Source organism: Sordaria macrospora, chromosome 7 (genome assembly GCF_033870435.1).
Source record: "Sordaria macrospora chromosome 7, complete sequence".
Classification (NCBI taxonomy): Eukaryota; Fungi; Ascomycota; class Sordariomycetes; order Sordariales; family Sordariaceae; genus Sordaria; species Sordaria macrospora.
The window spans coordinates 1346784-1368344 of NC_089377.1; the positions used below are offsets into that span (position 1 = coordinate 1346784).

The following is a 21561-nucleotide window of genomic DNA, read 5'->3' on the forward strand; positions in this document are numbered from 1 at the left end:
GGGGTTCCACGCTGCGTCACTGGATGAAACGGACCACGATGGATATTGCTTGGGAGGGAGAGGAGGGGAGGGTCCGTGTGGGTGGATGGATAGTGGCCGGGGCCGGGGACGGGAAGGTCTCAAGCCTGCCGTTGTTTGCTTGCGCGGTGGGTGGGTGGTCGGTCCAGGTCCAGGTCCAGCGTGCTGGTTGGTGTCCGAGTCTAGCCGTTAATCGTAGTCTTCTCAAATGATGAATAACACAATTTCAAAAGTCTTCCAAATCAACAACAACAACAACAACAACGGAGGATGGAATACGGCGGGCCGTGAATGTGCCAAGCAGCCGATATCCTCGTTGGTTGATTTGTTCGACGACGATTGTTGCTCTTCGCCGAGCGCAGCAAGTGGAATTGGAAATGCGGTGGAGCTGTCTTGGCTGTCTTACCCCTGCAGCCTCGTCCCATGAGGCTTCAAAGTCACCTGGAAGGTACGAATCTGCAGGCTTATTACGGGTTTGCGTAAAGCGTCGACACTTCGGTACGTACCACCCCTGCCACCCGCAATTGTCACCACTTTCCAAGTAACGAAAGCCCAAAATCGATTATGAAACTTGTAACCCTCGCATTCCACCCTCCGCAACCTGATATAAAGCAAAATATAGCAAAAAGCCCCCTTTTGGGCCAGCTGAACTGCATAGATGCATTATCTTTTTTTATAGCGTAGATATTGCTCAAGATAGACTTAAACTATCAAAAAAGTGGTACTTGAGAGATAGGATTAGATAGGGTTAATTGAGGAGGGCGGTGGGCCTCGGTACGTACCAATGTATCGACGCTTTACGCACCACCCTTATTACAGACTGTACTGTAGAGACCTGCTATTGGCACACGGGAGCCGGACGCTTTGACGCGCTTGATCCCGCTGCGGATGGAAGGTGCCCCTGCCGCTCGTGAACTTTAAATTTACTTGTACAGCGACGGGACCTCTTCATTGCTTATCTTATCTCCGCCGCACCTTGCTCCCTCCCGTCTCCTCAACACCACACGCCACTCACTCCATCTCCAACATCAAGCCTCTTCATTGCGTCTAAACTACAATACTGTGACGAACCATCTACCTGTTATCAACTCCAAAACCTCAACCATCACCACCATGGGTAACGACGGCGGCTCCATCCCCAAGCGCCGCGAGCTCGTCAAAGAAGCCGCGCGCAACCCGACAGTAAGCGAGCTGAAAGCGACCATCTTCGAATCGCTCAACCACGCCTGGACGCACGACCCCATCTCCTCGGAGCCCATCGATCTCGAGACCGTCGTGTCTGACTGGCGGGGGCGTCTCTACAACTACGAATCCATCCTCAAGGGACTTACCACTACTACTACACCCGACGATGTCGAAACCACATATGATAACAACAGCGGCAACGGCAACGGTGAGTCGGCAACAACAGGGCCAACCATCTTCGCAACCGAGCTAAGCTTCGCCTCCACGGGCATCAAATCCCTTCGCGACGTGGTCAAGCTCAAGTTCAAGCGCTATACGCCACCTGGCAACACAAAAGAGAAGAAAAAGGAGATATTTGCCTGTCCCGTCACGCTGAAAGAGCTAGGTAGCGCGTCGACGAAATCCGTCTATCTGGTCCCCTGCGGCCACGTGTTTGCGGAGATGGCGATACAGATGATTACAGAGCCCCAGAGTACAGATGGTGCAACAACAGAGGAAAAGGAGGCATGCCCGGAGTGCAGCGAGCCGTTCAACAAGTCGCAAGACGTTATCCCGATCTTGCCGACCGACAAGGCGGAGATCAACCGGTTAGCGAAGCGGATGGAAGATCTGAGGGCGAAAGGGTTGACGCATAGCTTGAAAAAGGACAAGAGCGCGAGCAAGGAGAAGAAGAACCAGGACAAGAACAAGAGCAAGAATAACAAGAAGCGCACGGCTGATGAGGCTAATGGTGCCAACGGCGGTGACGCGGAAAAGGAGAAGGAGACCAAGAAGGCAAAGAAGAGTGCTGGTGATAGTATCTCTAGCCGGGTGAGTGGCATCAACAATCCCGCAACGGCGGCGCTCACTGCTAGGGTATTAGCGGATCAGGATGAAGCCATGAAGCGACGGAAACTAGCTGCTGCTGGACTTCGATGACGGAGGGAGTGCAGCAAGATTTCACATCAGCCATGCTTCTTTTCTTGTTTCTCGTCGTAGTTAAAAGATACCAATTCACTATGTATGATTCTCTCTTAAAGTGACTAGCAGGCTTGCTTGACATGACTCAAAACGACATACATACAGACCAACAGACACATATAAACAACAACCAAAAGATCCAATTTCCACCAACTCTACATCACCAACAGCCAGTCCTGTTACCCTACTCCCCCCCCTTTTTCGCCTCCTCAAGGAAGCTCCTCAAAGCTCATCATGACCCTTAGCCCCGGCCCCCACCTCGGCCGCCACAGCCTCACAAGCCGCCGGGGTACCAACCTCCATCTTATACACACACTTCTCACTCTCGCTCACCCTCCAGAGCTCATCCTTCTCCGCACACGCCAACCACACAGCCGTCGATCTCTGCGGTCCATTCCAGCATCCCTGGCCATTTTCATACCTGAGCACCATCCTCGGGCCCTTGCCAAGTCCCTTTCCATCCACGCGATCCTCCTCATCGGCAATCTCGGTCGTGATCCGCTCAAAGTTACCCATGTTGGTGTTTCCGTGGCCCTTCTTAGATTTCTGCGTGGTGCGGTCGAACCAGCACAGCTCGTACTCGTACTCGCCCACGTCGGAGCTCACGCACTGGCCCTTGAGCGCGCGGAAGATGTCGTCCGGGCCGTAGTCCTTGGCCAGGTCGCGCTCCTCGTCGGAGAGTTGAGTGGTCTTGGTGGTGTGCTCGGCGCGCGCGGCCTCGAGGGCTTCGCGCGCGGCGATGACCAGCTTGGATTCCACGGGTCCGCCCGTGGTCGGGTTGTCGGCGAGGATGCCGTTCTCGATCAACCAGACCTTGAGGGAGGAGATCTTGGAGTGGATGAAGGAGCGGACGGAAGGGGGGAGGTAGGCTTCTAGATTGTAGACTGGTGTCTTGGTTAGTAAACTGTAAAAGTAATGGTGGGAGACATGAGGGAGATACATACCAATATCGGCATCGCTCGTCTCCTCCTCTTGGAACTCAGCCCAGTTAATACCCGAATCGGGTCCATCCTCCTTGAGCACCTCCAAAACATCGGCATCAACCACCTCCGACTTCTTGTCGGTAGAGGTAGACTTGCCAGCAGCATAGTTCTCGTACCCCTGAACAGCCGCCTTGACGCCCTCGTCGTTGAAGTTGGGGTTATACTCCTCTTTGAGCTTGCTCAGAATATCCTCCAGCTGCTCGACCCGGTCCTGCAAGTCATCGCGCTGATCCAGCACCTTGTCGAGGGTATCCCTCAGCTCATCGACGCGCTTCTTCGCCAGTCCCACAAGGACACCGAGCTTACCGCCCTCGCCCTCGGCCTTGACCACCTTGCCTCTCTCCGCCCGCTCAACCTCATCGTACTTCCTCTGCAGCTCCGCCTTCTGCACCTCCAGATTCGCCAACTCCTCTTTGAGGGTAGCAACCTTGTTTTCCACTCTCCGGCGCAGCTCGCGCGCCTCCTTGACGAGCGTCCGTCTCCGATTGGCCGACCTTTCCTTGCTCTGTCTCCGCTCCTCTTCGATACGGCGGTACTCCTTCCCGATAGAAGCGCAGCGGTTCTCGCACTTGGTGCCGCCGACGTGCAGGGACTCGTCGGTGCCGTCGCAGCACAGTTCGTGATCGCACACGCCGTCGTTGACGTACATGAAGGGGATGTAGGCGCCGATGTGGCCCTTGTTTTCACACCAGAAACCGGGAAGGGCGCGCGTGGTGTTGGTGGTGCCCGTCACGGAACCGGGCAGGGGCTGCTCGGGAGACAAAGGGTCTAGGTGCGAGCATGCTGAGGTGCCGGGCTCGTCGGAGCCATCGGGGCAGTCGCACGAGTTGTCGTTGACTTGGGAGGAGCGGAGGACGACGGAGGGGTTGCTGATGCAGGTAAAGGTTTCTTTGTTGGTGTAGAACTTTGCGACTGTTGGGAGGTGATGAGAGGGGGTAATTAGCTATCGGGGTCCGGACGGATGGGAACATGGGGTCATTGGTATAGTTGATGGAGAAAAGTATTGGATGAAACAGATAGAGAGAGATTTCTCTCGATCTGAAGTGGTAGTATCACATCAATTCGTGAATTCACACTCCAAAACACCATCTCGGGCGGCCCATCAAGGTGCGTAAACAACATGGGAAGCTTCCACTTACATTCAGGCCCAACTCCTCTGGGGGCGCTTTCAGTAGCAGCGATAGTGCCAGTGGGAGCAATGGTGCTCAGCAGCACCAAAGCAGCAGTCCGTCTCATTGTTGTGTATGTGCCACTGTAATATCCTACCAACAAAAAAGGAGGATAGGTAGAACGGAACAATCTCAAACCATTCAGAAGCTCAAAAGGTTTGGAAAAGCAATTGGATGCCAGTTGTACAGCTTCACCAGATCGTTGACATGCCCCTGCTGTAGCTCGACGGGCGGATAGCTGTCCGTCCAGTGGGGGCCTTCTGTAATTGTCAGTGCAAGGCCCAGGGGTCAGGACAGCTTGCACTCCTGCCAGCTGTCAGTTTGTGGATGTGTCACGTGCTGTTTCTGCCGGACGGCAATTGTTAAGCGCCGCTGCCAAAATTTGAGACGGTTCAGGCCCGGGAAGCTCGCCCTTGCTTGCCGCTGCCGAGCCGCGTCAAACAAATAACCCCACTCAGAACGTCGACCCCGCCGTAGAAAAAGTTCCCCCAAGGCCCAAGCTGCCCCGCGATTTCGCGATAGCATCAAGTTCAAGTTGTCAACTCATCGGCGACGGGATATCCACAACGACCACGACGACCACGACGGAAAAGAAAGCGCAAACCCTGGCGCAAACTACTTAGTCCATACACCCTTCGGCTGGGCAACTTTGATCCAGATAATCAAATCATCATGTCCACCACCACCCCCGCCACGGCCACGGGTCTCGAAGCCCTCAACAACCTCGTCACCTCAACCCTCGACCTCATCACCCGCCTCGAATCCGTCGTCGCGAGTCTAACCGCCGAAAATGCCCGCCCTTCTCCATCCTCATCCTCATCCACCACTTCATCCGAACAAACGAACCTCCACCCGGAAATCAACCCCCTCCTTCTCGCCTCCGACGCCTCCACCCTCCTGCGCGCCCATGCCACCAAGCTCTCCCTGCTAATCATCAACGAGCCCTTCACCCCTTCCGCAATAATCTCCATCCTGCGACAACTTACTTCGGGTCCTCTGCCCGGTCTGGCCTCCGCCGCGCAGATTTGCGGCAATCCCTCGTCGCAATGGACCAAGACAATCAGCGCCGATTTATGCTATCGGATTTCGCGGGTGCTTAAGGAAACCAGATCGCTAGTGGAAAAGATACCAAGGGACGGAAAGGCGTTGAAGGAACCCCCCTCGGGAGCTGGACAACAAAAGGGCGGTAGTAGGGGCAGTGGAAAGCAGGGAAGTGTAGCGAACACGGGCACGTTATGGGCGGCGTGTGACGAGCTTGTTGCTTTTTCCAAGCGCGGGCTTGGCGGGAATTTGGTGAAGAAGACGGAGGAGATGAGGGATACGGTTAAGGATGTTATGGAGGAACTGAAGGAGTGGGGGGAGGAGACTGGATCTGATGACGAAGAGGAGGATGACGAGGATGAGGATGATGACGACGAGGAGGAGGATAAGAACGTAAAGGACGTGACGCAAAGTTTGGAAGCGGCCAAGATCGCAGACACACAAGCCATGCTTGACGATCTAATGAACTCGTCTAGTTACATCCCGCGCGACGACCCGGACAAGATCCGCGAACGGCTGGAGAGCTGTTTGCGCCGGTTGAGGCTGGTCACGCTGCTGTACCAGGCTGTGGCGAAGCGCAGGTTCAAGAGTCTGCCGCAGGCTGCGCCGGCCGAGGGGTCGGATATTCCGAAGAGGTTGGACGAGATTATGGTTCTGCTGAAGAAGATCCCGGAGAGGTTCGGTAGCTTGGCGCTGGCTTTCTACGAGCTGGATCCCGTCGAGATTGACAAGTTGATGGACCAGTGCTTCTTTGACTGCTTTGCTGTGGCTGAGCTGTTGATCAAGCCATGGGATGGAGAGAAAGATGAGTTCTCGGATTGGGTGGTCAAGTTCCAGGCGGAGATCAAGAAGGCTTGAACCTTTGAGAGGGGGAGGTTTTGTCTGAAAAGCAAAGGAGCGTCTATTTCATGTACGAAGGAGTGAAACTACTATATACCCAATTTCCATTGCCAGTGGTGGCAGCCAACAAGATCCCCAAATTACCCAAAGTTCCGAAGCTGCGTCTCTAGTTCCGTATCCTTCCTGGCATTATACGCTTGCGCGTCATCTTCGTTCTATTAGTCTAGCCAATTTTCCACCTCTTAAGCCCAGTATGTACCCTATCAAATGATTAGGAGTAGATTGGTGAGTGAGGATACGACGTCTTCAACTCCCATTAGATACCGGAGTCGTTCTTCGGATGCCAAAGGGGTTTGGTCTCGATGTAGCCTTGCCATGCCTTGCAGTTGTCTTCGACAAAGCTCAAGTCCATCTTGTGGATTTCGTCGGCCCTTTCGAGGAACTGTACGCTCAAGCCTAGACTGGCGTGCCACTGCATTGATTTGGTCAGCATACCGAGCTTCGTGGTTTGGGGCCAGGAGGCGCTCCCTTACAGCAATATGGCAGTGGAACAGCCAAGCACCAGGGTTGTCGTTTCGGAAGGCCACGATCAGCCACCCTTTGCCAGGCAACATTGTGGCATCACGGCGTGTGGGGTTAGTGAAGTTTAGTTTGGGAGTGTCATTGACAGGGTCAAAATGCTGTTGAATGACATCGTCTCTGACCGGTTGTACTTCCGCTGGCGATCTACCGATCACAACAAAGTCGTGCCCCTTTTGTTTCCCACATGTGTAAGCATCCGGTTGTTTTTCGTCATTCAGGATGGATGGTGAGGATCGACCAACTCTAGCAGGATTATTGGGCTATGAGTAAGAATGAATGTGAAGGGGGCTTACATGTAGATGCATCGGATGAGGAAGTCCAGACTCATTCTCAATAAGCCAAAAGCTCCACTATAAACGTTACCTACTGTTAGTGGACTCACAATGGCCACTTTGAGCAGGATCATTATGAAAGGGGGACTAACCTGGCTGTCACGGGGAATCTCGAGTAAGTTTTCCTCCTTTGGCCATGAAGTGCTCCCATTCCTGACGTACTCCAAGATAGGCTTCTCCCAGGTGACGTTCAAAGCCATTTTGTTGACTCGCCAGTATACCTGGCTGGTCTCGCTTTTGTTGTTCCACAGATCGACTGAAAGTGTGTTTGACTTAGTGATGCTAAATTCTGTTTCCGGAATTGTCCGTGGCACGACCGGCATGAAATCCGTCCTGTCTTCGCATCTTAAATCTTCTGGGACTGGGCCATCGGCATTTGGAAGCTGGTCTATCGCTCCCGGGTAATCGTACCTCAGGATAGCTGCAGGACGTCCTTCAGCTATCTTGTATGCTCCACAGAGTCCGTTAGTAGGCAGTGTGGCATTGATCCAATAGTTACCGTTGCTCAGGTCACTAGCTATCTCTTCTTCGGTCTTTCCCTGGATAATGACATCGTATCGTTGCCCTATACCCACAAAAATGCTCGAGACCGTCGTATTATTAGAGGTATCAAGAGGGACGAGGTCATTTGCAATGACGGTAAAGTTGTGTCCCACGATGGTAAATGTGAAAGTGTAATCCACGCTAGGATTAATCAACCGAAGTCTGTGCTTCAGCCCCGGGGTTAGGACTACCTTTGCGTATGTCCCCTTGGTGGGATCATCTGGGTCGATGTGGGTACCATTGAACAGAATGTTGCTGGCAGGGGGCGGCGGTCCAGTACTATTGATGTCCTGAATATTGTTCAAGATCACGTCTGCTGAATCGTAGTACCAGTCATTGATAGGGAGGGTGCCCAAATCGACATGGTAGTTGGCACTGGCAGGCCCGTTGATCACCAGCGGGCCAAACACGCCGTTTCCGTACTGTGACGAGTGATGAGAGTGGTACCAAGTAGTTCCATACTGCTGGGCCAGGAACACATAGGACTTGGTCCCGTTTGGCGGGATTGGGCACTCGGTGATACCATTGACACCATCGTTGATGTTGTTGTTTAGCATTCGGATGCCATGCCAGTGAATAGACGTTCTATGACCCGTTAGTTCAAAGTTCAGCATGTTATAGTATCAATCCACGAGACACTAAAGAATTTTCTAGCGAGAACTCTGGCGACGTACCCATTAGCCGGAAGCTTGTTAATCACGGTGACGTTGATCCAGTCACCCCAATCTGTGTTCTTATTAGTTCTAAGGTCTTGACGAGTGTTTTGAAACCTCGGCATGTCATGATAACTCACCTGCGATAATTGTTGGACCTGCATGGGAAGGTCAGTAGTGTTTCATCAGAATAAGCAAAGTCAGAACTCACCAGGGTAGGAGCCTAGAGAGATGTTAGCTGTGTTTTGGGACCTTGAGGTCAAGCTCTTCCTGATGCTTACCATTAAACAGCATTGCATCATTCTTAATGTGGCCATCCGGACCAGTGTATCTTTCGTGCTGCTCAAGGACAAGCGTGTACTAACATTTGTTAGCTGGAGTCGAACTCGAATTTCTGTATAGTTGTGATTCCTACATTCCGAGCATTATTCAGAGTATGGTCGGTCAATGGTGTATTCTCCTCCCAGTCCGTCATGATATCGAATCCGTCTCTCCAGCACGCCCGGTTATCTGGAGTATTGCATGTCAATTCTCTCTTTGCCAAAGGAGTCGCGGTGGCAGCATCGAGGACTGTCAAGGCTTGGAGTAAGCCGAGAGCGAAAGCTTTGGGAATCATTCTGAGAATGTAAGGGCCGCGACCGAGGCTCTGAGAAGGAACAAGATGTTTGATAAGTAAAACCAACAGCCGTTACTTCTGCAAGGGCAAGTAGCTGTTTGAACAACGCGATATTGGTTAAGAGAGCTGCAATAAAGTTGTGTATGGTATGCTGGTCTTGGAATATAATGATGCCTTGATGGAAAGGAAGCCTTCTTATATGTCAACAACAACTCAAAGCCGGGCTGCTTGCCAATCGCTCCATCGCGTGGAGCATGGTCTTGTGAATGTCATAATCCGACAAGCATCACCAACACGTCCTGTGCCATAAGCAAGGTACCAAGTCAAGATGTGAAGCGTTCCTAACCGTACCCTTCTCAAACGCGAGCATAAACCCTAAAATGGTATGTTGGGCCAGGGCGCGTGAAGCAATCGGGTATGTAACACACGGTGAGTGGGACTTTGGCTTTGAAAGGCTACCGGATTGGGCTCTTGACGGTTGTTCTACCGAGTCATTCTCTCCACGGTGAGCCAAAGCGGAAAAGATGATGTTGGCTCTATGAGGTCCGTGGAGGTCATGTTACGAGAAATCATGGAATGGTTGCATGTAAGACTTGTCACTTGAACGGGTCCAACAAGGCAGCGTAAAACATTACTTATCAGAGCGAGGAGTCAACAGATGGCAGCCACAACTTCTTGGTATAGTTTTCGGGTCTAAAATCATTAAGTATCTTGCAGGCGCGATGAGGACAGTGACCAAAACTGATGACCCCCGTATAGACAGGTAAAAGCAACCCATCTTACCTGCTGCACGGCTAACAGTGTTCAAAAGGGTACCAAGACAGCATGGCATGTAAACCTTTGATATCAAAGTATAGTAGACACTGCCATCGGGCAAGCGGCCGCCAACTGCCCATATCCGCCAATGTCAAGGAAAGGGCGGTGCTCAACCAATCCCACTTGGCGATCTAGCTCACCAACACCAGGTAACACAAGTGAGTTCAGGGACATGATGCGAATAAGCATATGCAAGGGACGACGATTATATGCCTAAGGAAGGCAAGTTGAAGCCCACTTGGCATTTGAAGTCTTGTAACGCCCGTGGTTATGAACAGACATCTACTAATGTCCATTGAAGATGGTGTTGCCGTTGGTGCCGCTGGAATATCAGTGGAAGGACAAGGAAGCTTTGGAAATACGATGTGAAAATAGGGGAATGTGTCCCGTTACGGGTCGGGATGTCCTTGACAGTACATTAGCAATACCGAACCGTTCCCTTGGGGCATAGGGCTGAAAGTAACAAGGGGTTTGTGTGGATGCGTAATTTGGGCAAGGCGACAGGAAATGAAGCCAGGATCTCGAACCTGGGAACCGGGAAAGCGGAACATTACAAACCAGCCAGTAACATCAGATCAGTGTTTGGCAGCATACGGCTACACTAACCGGTGTTCAGGACAGCAACTAGATACGTGCTTGGATATGTAAGTTTGGGGACAACAACACCCCTGGAACGACAGGGATAGACCGAAACCATATGGATAACAGTATGCAGCTGAGAGGTCGGCCAGGGCTAGGAGAGGAACAAGCCGCGAATCAGAACGTGTTCCCTTCCGCCCAGGGATACGACGAAAGACCCGTATGGCATGGCTCAAGCCTCATCTATACCTTCATCCTCGGGGAATTCCAAGAACCTGGTTGACAACGACTTGGCATGTTGCTGGCGATCGGTCTAAAGCGAGGCGTTAAGAGCCACAACGGTTACTAACGGCGCTGGTTTTGTTGAGGCGCCTGGTGACTGTTCCTGTTCAGGTTTTTCCCTGTTTTGGGTGCGGAAAATGCAGGCTCATGGGATTGTAGGTAGATATTAACACTTGTTTATAGACCATGGAATTCGTTGTTGATAAGCCATGTGACACGAGGAGGGTCCTGTTAGGATGACTCCTCATACCAACGCTTCAATGCTTTTGGCAGCGTAGTTGTAGCACGAACCTACGGTCTCGTGTTGATGAGGCCTTGGGTAAAACTTGCGGGTGAGAAGTTGGGGGGTCAAGATTGGTGTGCCTGCAATCTCGGAATGCCCTGTCAGGTGTTCCCGTCGTTACATCCAAGTGTTGTGTGCCGTTGTGTCAGCATCAGCGCATGCCGAGGTTGATGACGACAAGCTGTCAACAGGGTTCGGGACGTGGGGGTTTCTGTTGCCGGTCAGCCACCTAAGCCTCGAGGTTTTTGGGATGTATGTCAGCATCGGTGACTCTGCAGTGTATCTCGGAGAGGGTGTGTGAAAACGTGGATTGCGAATGGGAGACCCGACTCGGATCAAAATCTCCCACCTGGCCGGCCTCGGACTTTGCGAATTCTAGTTTTGCTGACAGAGCCGCATTCTTCAACGGTCAGGTGGAGCCCCCAGTCATTGCCCAACAGGCGACACGTCAATATTGGCAGTTGGCTCGACATTGTGTGCGTGGGTGTCGCCAACGGATTGGAAAGTCTGGATTGTGTCGGAGTTGGCCGAAAGGACGATGATGTTGGTGATGTCCAAGATGGGAAAAGTGGAAGAGAGAATTCACCGAAAAAGGATTGCGCGATAAAAAGAGATCATATTGGTCGGATTTGAAGCACCTTCAGCGAGGAGGGATGGCTGGGACCAGTGGCATGACACTCGAATAGAAATGCCACACTGACGAAGTGGATGTGAGGAAAATCGACCGGAAAGTAAGGAAGAAGTCAAAAGAACTGAAGCATGGATTCGGACAAAACCTATGGAAGGTGCGAAATATTTCTAAGCAGAATTGGTTAGTTGAGGAAGGAGCACCCGCAGCTGGCGAGTCTCCCTGTTCAAGCCTTCCACATCTTGCAGATGTTAAGAGCGTCGACTTCAAAATCCACGTGATGAGATAAATTGTAATCCTCCAAATACACTTCATCTTTAAAGCTTTAAAAGCATGGATGTTCGGATGTTGGTGACAGAGTGTCGCGTGCTCTCTTCAACGGGGCATGAGAGGCCTCCCACGCCTCTTTGAAGTTCTTTGTGTTTGCCCAAAAAAACACCCAGTTGAGTTGAAGGATTGGAGCCAAACCCGTTGAAACATGCTAATTGAATGCTAGGACAATGAGTAGAAGGACACAGACGAGAAAGAAGTTGCTGATAAGCATTATTCAAAAAGCGTCAAGCAAGGGGTCCATACCTATACGGAAGGGAAGGACAGCGGCATATTTCGCTGTTCCTCCTTTAACAGAGTCATGATCCAGAAAGCCATCTCAACCTTCCGGGACCTGTTCCTGAATCGTGACGAGCCCAAATCTCGGTGCTTTGGTGGCTGTCGTGAAGCATTGGCTGGACGTAGCCCGAAAGAAGAATGACTGGAGATGGATGGACAGCATACACTAGGTTGCCTTGAAGGATGACTTTGAACCAGGAGCCGGTGATAAAGAGACACCTGGTAGATGGTAAACAAGGGCCTTATCATAGGCCCCTTATCGTGGTCTGCTCTTGTTGATTCCCCGGTTGGCGACATGCCAAGCAGAGACGGAGGTGAAGTTGGGACGAGAACCGCCAAATTTGGTGTCCGCCTTCGTTGCCGGCGCAACCAACCTGGCCTTATCCACGTTCACTTCAACTCCCGTCAACCACTGGCAACCTTCCCGCCCGTCCTCATCTTGAGCGGTGGCATGCTTGGTGAATGCTCGTCCTGATCACTTTTCGTCTCGCACCAAAAACCATTGCCTAATCTTTCAACTCGCCCCTCCTTTTTTCGTTCACAATCGCTTGAGAAAATCGCAAAACCACGACTCAATCGTGAACGCACAAAAGATGGCAGCGGCGCATTCAATCAGCGCGCGCAGCATGCCTTCAATGTCCACTCAACAGTACGGTATTGACCAAACTCCTCGCCCGCCCTCAGCATCACTTGGCCGCAAGAGTTCGATTCGCGCCGTCCCCTACGACCCAATCGACACTCGCCTACCCATCGCGCCCTCCTTGTCGGGCGCTTCAATCGGCAGCTATTCACCTTCCGGTTGGCCTTTTCCCAAGGGCCATCAGAGGCAAAACAGCAAATCCAAGTTGCCGTAAGATCATTCATCGATGCGCGAGTACACCCCATTGTTTGTGTCACTAACTCGGGTTCGTTCTGCGCAGTATTCCTGTTGACAGCGGTAGTCCGACGAGAATGGCTCGCAGAGAGACCTCTCCGACACGCAAATTTGCTCAGAGATCGGTGATGAGAGCGGCAGCGAGTGCCCCATCTCGCCAGGGCAGTTTCCACGAGTCATCCTTGCGGAATGAGACCTACAACAATAGCGAATCATCCCCAGATAAGGAGCGAGATTCTGATGAGATTGACAATGGTACCATCCGTGCCTCCCAGACCATGGGTGCTAAAATGGACGAGAGCGAGGAGAGACCCAAGTCTCGTCACGGACGCGCGGAGTCTCTCACGCGAGCTTCCGCTTCGTCACTTGCCAGCCGTCCAAAGACACCTTTTCCTTTCTCAGGCCCCGGTGACTCGCCCCCTGAGCGACCCACGAATCCCACTCCTCATGCTGGACTGACGAAGCAATCCGAGAGGTTGGAGGATCCTCGATTCACCGCCGAATATTTCGAAACCATCAGCATCCGCGATCATGCGCCGAGTCCTGAGCCACTCACTCCTCCTCACCGTCTTTCCGTGGCGCAAAGCGACTCGACCGATGCCATGTACGGAGGTAGTCGTCAAGTTTCCACATTTTCAACCGTCCACGAAGTTGACGAGGAAGGTGGTGACCACGACACAGGGACACGGGACACACTGGATCTCGAGCGCACCATGACTTTCATGCAAGATACTTCGGAAGACCAGACCTTCGCCGACAAGAACATCAGCCTGGAGAGCTCCGTTCAACAAGACGAAAGCACTCTGAGCTCAAGGCGCGCCAGTAACCCTTTTGGCTTCCACAAAAATGTGGACATCGGCGATGGTACTCCTGACCGGGGCATCATGCTGATAGACCCCAATCTTACCGCCGACCTCACGAGCCACAACATCTCGCGAGTCACTTCCGGCTCGCGCATGTGGACACCGCTTCCCAACATCGACTCGATCCGTCGCGGCCCCAAGATTCGCCATGATCGCGTCATCCCAGAGCCCGGCGGTGGTTCTGGCGGCATAGCTCCCGCCCGTAGCGGCCTCATTCCACCCGTCAACACCCTCGCCGACTTGGCCATCCTCGGCGGTAACGGCAGTGGCAATAAGTTGAACGACCTCGAAGACCAGGACCCAGAGCAACAGGAAACGGCACGGAAAGCAATGCGCCTCCAGAAGTGGCTCGTGCCCGTGTCATTCGGCGTGCTGCAAGTGTCCATCATCTCCTTCGTGGCCAGCATCGCCGTCTACGCTTCTCGTGCCTCTCAGTCGCCCATTTCTGCGGGTATCATTGCTTGGATCAGCATCAGTACCGTGCTACTGGTCTCCTCCCTCGCCACGTTGCTTATTGGTGTCTGCGCCGTCGCGAGTCTGAGGAAACAGGAGACGGGCGAAGATCCCTGGATCGAAATGCACCGTCTCGCTCGTGCTCTTCCTCCTCGCCCGCCTGCTGAGAAGGAGGGCAACGACAAGGCCGATAAGAAGAGCAAGGCATTGGCGGAAGAGGATAAGGCCGCAACTGAAGAGGCGTGGAAAAAGTTTGCTGACGACCAGGAGCAGCTGCGGAAGTATGTCGAGAAGTTGGAGCAGGAGATCTTGAACATCAAGGAAAAGAGGAAAGAGGAGCATGGCGTGATGCATGCTGCGCAGAAGCAGCAACAAAAGCCGGAGCTGCATCCCATTGGCACCGCTATTTCCACTGGCGACCAAACCCCCGATTCCAAAGCTAACTCTCACTCCCACAAACAACCCACGTTCGAAGACTGCCCCTCCCATTGCAACGGATCCTCCGAGGGAGCAGACGAAGACATCACCCTCACCCCCAAAGCTTCCAAAGCAACCCAGACCACAACGAAACCAAGCGACTCCCGTATCGCAGACAACAAGCCAACCTACTACCACACCTCTGGCGGTCACCGCCGTCGCCCGCGTTCCAACACAACCCACACAACCGGTCACCAATCCCTCCACCGCCTGCTCGGTCCTCCCTCTGAGTTGGACTCCGGCCACTTCCAGCGTACTGGACTCGGAGTGCCTGCCAGTAACAGCGGCGGGACCATTGCGTCTTTGAATCTTCACATCTATCATAGCCCCGGTCAAAACCTCGTTGACTATAACCACCACGGTTATAACCATAACAACCATGGCCCCGACAGCCAGGCGCAAGTTGAAAATCAGGCGCAGGCTCGCAACGCCGGTCGTGACCACGGTGACAATCACCACAATCACGACCATAACCAGAACGATAACCATCCCCCTACCACCTACAAACACGCCCACAACAATGCCCACGGCGACCGCGTGCTACCTCCCACTCAGTCCCCCGCCCACACCGCGATCTTCACCCGCACACCATCAGGAGTAGTGGAATTCAGAGGCGTGCCCATCTCGCAAACTCAGTCCAGCATCCTAACCGAGCTGTGCGAGGCCGTCACCCTCTCCAGTCTCAGCCGTACCGGCTCTAGCACATTTGGGGGTATTGAGTCCTACAGTCCCCTCGGAAGAGACGAGATCTCGGGAGCGATGAGGAAGGCGGGCGTCAACAACCACACCAACAATATCAACAAGGGAGTGACACCCTCGCCTTCCCCCCGACCCTCGCAGTCGATGATGAATCAACCAGAAACATTTCCCGTCTCGGTGGGAACCTCTTCGTCGTCTGCCAGTGCCAGCAACAACAGCGGCGCAGCGGCCTCGGGACGAGCGGAGAGTAACAAAACAGGCAACAGTACCAGAACGGGATACAGCGGAATGCCAAAAGGAATGATGGGCGGAGTCAGAGCCGTCACGGCTAGTGATGTTGCTCCTGAGGATGATGAGCATCTCAACCATCACCACAGCGAGCATAAGCACGAGCACGAGCCGATGCCACAGATGCCACAAATGCCTGACATGGCAAAGCTAAAGCAGCAGCAGCAGCAGCGGAAGTACCTCAGCCCAGAGCCACAGCCGACTTTGAGTCAGAAGGATAAGATGGCTTATTATGGCACGTTTAGGAGGCAGCCGAGCCAGAGGGGGGATGTGAGGGGTGTGGAATTTTTCGCTGGTCCCACCAATGATGGCGAGGGTCGCTGAGTGCGCGCGTTGATGGTTGATACAAATAAGGAGGAGGAAATTTGGTGGTAACGAATGTTGTGGGAGTTATCTTTCGTTTTGTTTTGTTTCTGTGTTTGCTGTTCACGGATAACCAGGGACAAGACTGTGGCGGTGTTAGCATGTGTTTTCAAGCAGTTATGGGCGTCTGGCTTTTTTCTTTTTTCTTTTGTTTTCGTTTTTCGCCTTGCTATCAAGGAATCATTCATGATACCTACCAAACAGGGAAACGGGGAATCTTTGAAGGGCAAAGGGGAAAGGAAAGGGGGAAAGATATCACCTTCAAGTTTCTCTGGCTTTTGCAACATTTCATCATAGCTTCCTGATTTGTTAGCGGATACCCAAAGAAGGATACCCCAAAAGATAAGGTACCAAAAGGATACCTACATACCCAGAGGACGGAACAACGATCTGGCACATGGCCTTGAAACCGTTTGCTGTCAATATCGAAGAGCCATCACGGTTTTGGCTCGATAACCCACCACACAAAGACCATATACCTAGGTCAAGTCAATAATGGGGTGTAGAGTAGTCAAGTCAGAGCACGAGGGGAGAGAATTTCAAGTATCAAAGAATGTGGAAGGAAGGAGATATCAGCGGAAGCTGTATGCTTAAACCATGTACAAGTATTGATTGACACGAGCGAAACCTTGTTATAACGAATAGTCATGATCAGATCAGCGAGCTACTCTGACAAGCACCAGATAACTCAGATAGAGAGAGAGAGAGAGAGAGAGATCCGAAGACAACGAAAATACGCAATACCTTCCTTATGTGACTGAGCTCCTCAAATCGCCCTCGCCATCCTCGCCCTATTCTCTCTATACCTCTTCTCCTTACCCACCAACTTCCTGCGCTTCTTCCACGACCGGTTCAGATCACCGCGGTGTTCCCAGAACCACTTTTGGAAATCGCTGGTCGCGTCAGCACCAGTCTCTGTAGATCCCGTCGCTCCCGCAACGGCATCCACCATATCAGCATCCTCATCCTCTTCATCATCCTCTTTACCCGACTCATTATCATCCTCCCACGGCTTAAACCTTCCGCGGCTCGGGTGCGCCGTATCAGGCGTAGGCGCAGCACTTCTAAGACCGCGAGACTCGAAGTCATTCTCAGTGTAAGGCGTCAGAGGCACCTGGAGAGTGGTAGGGCGTGTGGTGACTTCCTCCTCATCCTCTTCGATATCGTCATTGTTACCGCCGAAGAAGCTGAAGCCGGTGGTGGCCTGCTGGTTTTCTGCCGCGGCTGCTTCTCCGTCTACTACCTTGGGCTTCTTGTAGAGCGCCTCAAGGGGGTGCACCTCGGTTTTGGTGCTGGTGGCTGGGGCAGGGGTTGCGGGAGGAGGAGGGATGCGGATGGAGAGGTTCTTGCCGGGACTGGAGGTGGTCTTGGAAGTGACCTTGTTTGAGGTTGGTGGAGGTGTTGAGGCTTTCTCTTTCTTTGCTGGGGGAGAAGAAGCGTCTTTGTCGTCGTCGTCGTCGTCGTCGCTGGATTCGGCGTCGGAGGCTGACTCTTCTTTTGCGGGTTCGGGAGCAGGCTTGGTCTCTTTCTCGTCTTCTGACTTCTCCTCGGCCTCACTGCCCGACTCGTCCTCCTTGTCGTCCTTCTTCTTGTCCTCCTTCTCCTCCTCCTCATCCTCATCCTCATCCTCTTCCTCGCTGCTAGACTCATGGTACAACTTGATAATCCTCGTCTCGCCTTCATCCTCAGAAGACGACGATGAAGAGTCGTCCTCCTCCTCCTCGGGCTGGAGCTCAGCATCAAGCGTAAGCAAGCCCGTAGTCGGTTTCCGCGTGGCCTTGACCTCCTCCACCACATTTCCATCCTCATCCACCCAGCACTTCTTCTCCTCGTCAAACTGTGGAGGGGCCTTCTTCGAGGAGCCAGAAGTGGTCGCCGCCTTGAGGAACGTCGGGAACTTGGTCGTCTTGGCAAACTCATGAACCACCACCTCGCGCTTGTTGTCCTTCTTCTTCTTCTTGACCATACCCTCCACGCCCTCGGTATTGGCTACCTTGTTAGGCGGCAGCACCGTCTTGACGAGACACTCGTCATGGTCCGTGTATTTCGACTTGACGCGTTGCTTCTTCTTGTCCTTCTTATCTTTCTTTTCTTTCTTATCCTTCTTGTCGCGCTTGTCCTTGCGCTCCTTCTTGGGCTCGTCGGCGGACGTCCATCCTCGCTTGACCTGTCTGCCCTCTTCCAGGACGACTCCGGTGATCTCCTCGCGCTTGCGCTTCTTGGACTTCTTCTTGTCCTCTGACGACAACAAAGAATCACGCGACTTCTTGGACCTTTTCTCCTTCTTCTCCTTCTTCTTTTCGTCGGCCAGGGCGACTTCTTCGCCCAGCGGCGCGGGGGTCTTGTCTGGTTTGGCGGGGTCGACCTTCATCTTGTTTCCTCTCAGCACGGCGCCGTTGAACTTTTTGCGGACCTTGTCGGCGTCTTCCTTGGGAAGTTCGACGAAGCCGTAACGCCTCTCGGGGAAAGTTTCGAGCGTGTGGAAGGAGATGTTGCGAGCCTTGGGAAGCAAGGTCGAGTTGAGGACCACGGGGAGAAGTTCGGCGTCTAGCGGGGAGACGTGTAGCCGGACGTAGGCGTTACTGCTGCTGCTGTCAGATATCGCTGCAGCAACCGGGGTCTCGGGCATTTCTTTTTGTGTTGGTGTGACCGGTTTGAAACAGAGCGGTTATCAAAGTGCCATGTGATGGGACGGTTGCCAATTGAACTTCTTTTTTGGTGATGTTTTGTTAGTGGATTTTAGCCGCCAAATTGATCGCAGCGAAGAAGGGAAAGCTCTTTGCAGAGCGCAGCGGGTCGGATTGGAATGCGACAGTGGCAGGGGCAGAGTCTGGACCCCAACCCACTGCGCACAAAGAGCTTGCATCCCCGGCAGGCACTGGTGGGGCATTCCTGATTGGCGGATATCAGCGATAAGCTCGGACATGGGTGTTTGAAAGCGAAACATGATCAACACGAACATGACTTGTAGGCAGAGGATGAGTGACAGTAACAGATTGGTTGAGCCTGTAGCAATTTGGGTGATCTTCTAAAGGTGTAGTAAGTACTCGAGGATTCTGACAGCATTCTGAAACCATCAAGCTCAGAGATCCTCAAACTTGAATAGCAACAGACAAGTACAGACACTGGACCAACAGACGTCAGGCTTCCTTTGTCCTGTCTGCCAGTATTGATATTGTACGGTTGGCGATAATGTAGATCTGTTGCAGCTACCATTCTGACCGTCATTCTAGGAAGAGTTAATAAGAGGGCACAGGAGATAGAAGGTGGCGTTACTGGTTAACAGGTATCACACAATTTAGCAGATCTGACTGAACTTGAGGAGCTGGGGAGCTGGGGATCCGGAGAGAAGAGCCACAGATTCTCAAGATAACACGTAGGTTCGGTATACAAACGAAGAGAGGAGTATAAATCCATATTGAAGATTGTAAAAAGAACGGCTAGAAAGCACGTACCCGTGTCCCGTGTTCCCAAGACGCCGTCCATGATATGCATGATATGCCGTTATAAAAAACAGAGATGATTAAAAAGCAAAATCCAAAACCGCCTTTGTCCACAATCACATCCCTTTTACACGCCCACGCCCACGCCCATCCACCCAATCCATTTTTTGCTTCTTCTCCACAATAATCATTCAGTGTTGCCCAGCCAAGAAATTTGAGCTGTCACCACCCGACTTGTCTTTCTTCACTTGCTTCACTCCTGCTCCCGGACCTCACCGCCGGAAGCCTTCCACCAGACATCACCGCCCCACCTCAGCAAGCGCTCGCAAGCGCCGGTAACCGATACGGCAGGTCTGACGTCAAGGTAGAAGACGGGCTCGCCAGTGGGCTCGGGAGGAGCAGAGTAGAAGTCGATCACGTAACGGACCTCCTTCTTCTCGCCGTCGGGGGTTTCGCGGGAGACGTACCAATCGTGGCGATCAAAGGGGGGTTCGGTGCTAGATAGTCACATAATCGTTAGCAAAAAGCCACTTCCACTTCAAACATCATCCCCAAAACCAAACCTTGAAAAGAGGACAAATACTTACGCATACTTGGGGTTTATCCTTCCCAAAACCTGCAACAACGCCGCCTTGGGCGTCATATCCTTTGGCCTGCCCTGGAACCGAATCAGCGTCGGCTGGGGCTCCGGGTCATTCTCCTGCGCCTCCAGCCGGCGCAGTATCATTGGCGCGTTCTCCTCGCCGCGCTTCATGATCTCCCAGCCGCGCATGAGGCCCTTGCCGAACCGGCGCTCCCACTCGACAACCTCGTTCCACGCGCCCTCGTTCAGGAAATTATGTACGGCCACCATGCTCTCCACGGCCGTGATGTCGGTGTCCGTGTAGCCCTTGCGCAAAAGAGCGTTGTACATCTGCTGGGGAGAGGGGTACTCCCAGTTGCCGTCACCGGTGCCCTTGGGGATGGAGGAGGGGTCGCGCTCGGTCGGCAGGGCGATGGCCTGGTTGGGCGCGGGCTCTTGCGAGATGGAGGAGAACATGTAGTTGAGCGGGTTGAGCTTGGAGAGGAAGGAGGGCTCGGAAGCGGCGGCGGCGGGTTGGTGATGTTCAGGCTGCTGGTGTTGCTTGGGCGCGACGGTGGCAGCGGCAGCGGCGAGGGTGTCCTTGGCGCCATGGTTGACTGGGCACTTGGAAGGGGGAGCGGCGGCGGGAGTCGGTTCGGGTGCTGGTGTTGCTGCGGCTTTGTGGGCGCTCAAGGCGTCCATGGTCTTGTTGTGCATGGGGCAGGAAGGCTACATGGTTGCGACAAGAGGTTAGACTCGACACTCTACTGGCAGTGGGAGAGCCCTGGTGGGGATGAGGGCGAAGTTCGAGGGCGACGATAACATACAGGAGGAGTAGCACCACTGGCGGCAAGATCCTTGTGCGACGGAGGGACGGCCGGCGCAGCGGCGGCAGCGTTTCCATCAGCCCAAAACCAACCCATTGTTACTGATTATAAAAGATGTCGTTGACGAGATAAGTATAGGTTTTGTTGTAAGTGTCGGGCAGAAGTGAAGTAGAACCGGGCTACTGATTTGAAGTGGTCGATGATATATACCAACAAGATCGCGGATATGTCGTTTCAAAGATCAAACAAAGTGGGAAAAGTCCCAAGTGCCGCGGGCAAGCAATGGAAGCTTCGATAGCAAGAAAGAGGATGAAACATAAGAGAAAAAAAAAATATGGGAGTTGAGAAATTTCGATATGAGCGGATAAAGCCGGACGGGCATGACGCGCTTGGGGCCATCGTTTCTTTGATGGCTGCCCCGCCCGACCGGGATTGACTTGCACGCAAGATTGGTCTGTGTGATAGCAAAAGACTTCACGGTCATTCTACCTTTTGTCTGATACAACCACTCACTGCAGAATAAAGTTTTTGATTGCGTGAAAAGTGTGCTAAAGACTATATGTTAGCATTAAAAACTTAACAATGCTTCCTAA

The 21561-nt window shown here is 52.9% G+C and overlaps 7 protein-coding genes across 7 annotated transcripts; 3 read left to right on the forward strand and 4 right to left on the reverse strand.

Annotated features, from left to right (window-relative positions):
- Positions 1-1131: 1131 nt before the first annotated feature.
- SMAC4_03321 (uncharacterized protein) lies at positions 1132-2121 on the forward strand (the record flags this gene model as incomplete). The annotated part of the gene is made up of 1 exon (XM_003352955.1): positions 1132-2121. The coding sequence occupies one exon, from the start codon at positions 1132-1134 to the stop codon at positions 2119-2121; it is 990 nt and encodes a 329-aa protein (XP_003353003.1).
- Positions 2122-2367: 246 nt separating this feature from the next.
- SMAC4_03320 (uncharacterized protein) lies at positions 2368-4556 on the reverse strand. The gene is made up of 3 exons (XM_003352954.2): positions 4286-4556; positions 3108-4058; positions 2368-3047 (listed from the first exon to the last, which is right to left on the reverse strand). The coding sequence occupies exons 1-3, from the start codon at positions 4380-4382 to the stop codon at positions 2386-2388; spliced, it is 1710 nt and encodes a 569-aa protein (XP_003353002.1). The 5' UTR covers positions 4383-4556; the 3' UTR covers positions 2368-2385.
- A 431-nt stretch (positions 4557-4987) lies between these two features.
- Positions 4988-6311, forward strand: SMAC4_03319 (uncharacterized protein; the record flags this gene model as incomplete). Its single annotated transcript, XM_003352953.2, has 1 exon — positions 4988-6311. One exon carries the CDS (start codon positions 4988-4990, stop codon positions 6212-6214), a length of 1227 nt encoding a protein of 408 aa, XP_003353001.1. The 3' UTR covers positions 6215-6311.
- A 201-nt stretch (positions 6312-6512) lies between these two features.
- SMAC4_03318 (uncharacterized protein) lies at positions 6513-8922 on the reverse strand (the record flags this gene model as incomplete). Its single annotated transcript, XM_066089924.1, has 7 exons — positions 6513-6668; positions 6730-6948; positions 7072-7128; positions 7203-8238; positions 8328-8403; positions 8588-8666; positions 8722-8922. The coding sequence occupies 7 exons, from the start codon at positions 8920-8922 to the stop codon at positions 6513-6515; spliced, it is 1824 nt and encodes a 607-aa protein (XP_065947710.1).
- Positions 8923-12712: 3790 nt separating this feature from the next.
- On the forward strand, positions 12713-16097 carry SMAC4_03317 (uncharacterized protein; the record flags this gene model as incomplete). The annotated part of the gene is made up of 2 exons (XM_003352951.1): positions 12713-12969; positions 13040-16097. The coding sequence occupies 2 exons, from the start codon at positions 12713-12715 to the stop codon at positions 16095-16097; spliced, it is 3315 nt and encodes a 1104-aa protein (XP_003352999.1).
- Positions 16098-16902: 805 nt separating this feature from the next.
- On the reverse strand, positions 16903-18979 carry SMAC4_03316 (uncharacterized protein; the record flags this gene model as incomplete). The annotated part of the gene is made up of 1 exon (XM_003352950.2): positions 16903-18979. Exon 1 carries the CDS (start codon positions 18763-18765, stop codon positions 16903-16905), a length of 1863 nt encoding a protein of 620 aa, XP_003352998.1. The 5' UTR covers positions 18766-18979.
- A 511-nt stretch (positions 18980-19490) lies between these two features.
- SMAC4_03315 (uncharacterized protein) lies at positions 19491-21285 on the reverse strand. The gene is made up of 3 exons (XM_003352949.2): positions 20969-21285; positions 20167-20870; positions 19491-20076 (listed from the first exon to the last, which is right to left on the reverse strand). The coding sequence occupies exons 1-3, from the start codon at positions 21062-21064 to the stop codon at positions 19833-19835; spliced, it is 1044 nt and encodes a 347-aa protein (XP_003352997.1). The 5' UTR covers positions 21065-21285; the 3' UTR covers positions 19491-19832.
- Positions 21286-21561: the final 276 nt, after the last annotated feature.

Coding starts and splice junctions, on each gene's coding strand:
- SMAC4_03320 (XM_003352954.2), bottom strand. CDS start 4,382: ATGAGACGGACTGCTGCTTTGGTGCTGCTGAGCACCATTGCTCCCACT. Junction 4,059..4,285: donor CAGAGGAGTTGGGCCTGAAT/GTAAGTGGAAGC, acceptor ACCTCCCAACAG/TCGCAAAGTTCTACACCAAC. Junction 3,048..3,107: donor GACGAGCGATGCCGATATTG/GTATGTATCTCC, acceptor CCAAGACACCAG/TCTACAATCTAGAAGCCTAC.
- SMAC4_03315 (XM_003352949.2), bottom strand. CDS start 21,064: ATGGGTTGGTTTTGGGCTGATGGAAACGCTGCCGCCGCTGCGCCGGCC. Junction 20,871..20,968: donor CCAGTGGTGCTACTCCTCCT/GTATGTTATCGT, acceptor GCAACCATGTAG/CCTTCCTGCCCCATGCACAA. Junction 20,077..20,166: donor AGGATAAACCCCAAGTATGC/GTAAGTATTTGT, acceptor GTGACTATCTAG/CACCGAACCCCCCTTTGATC.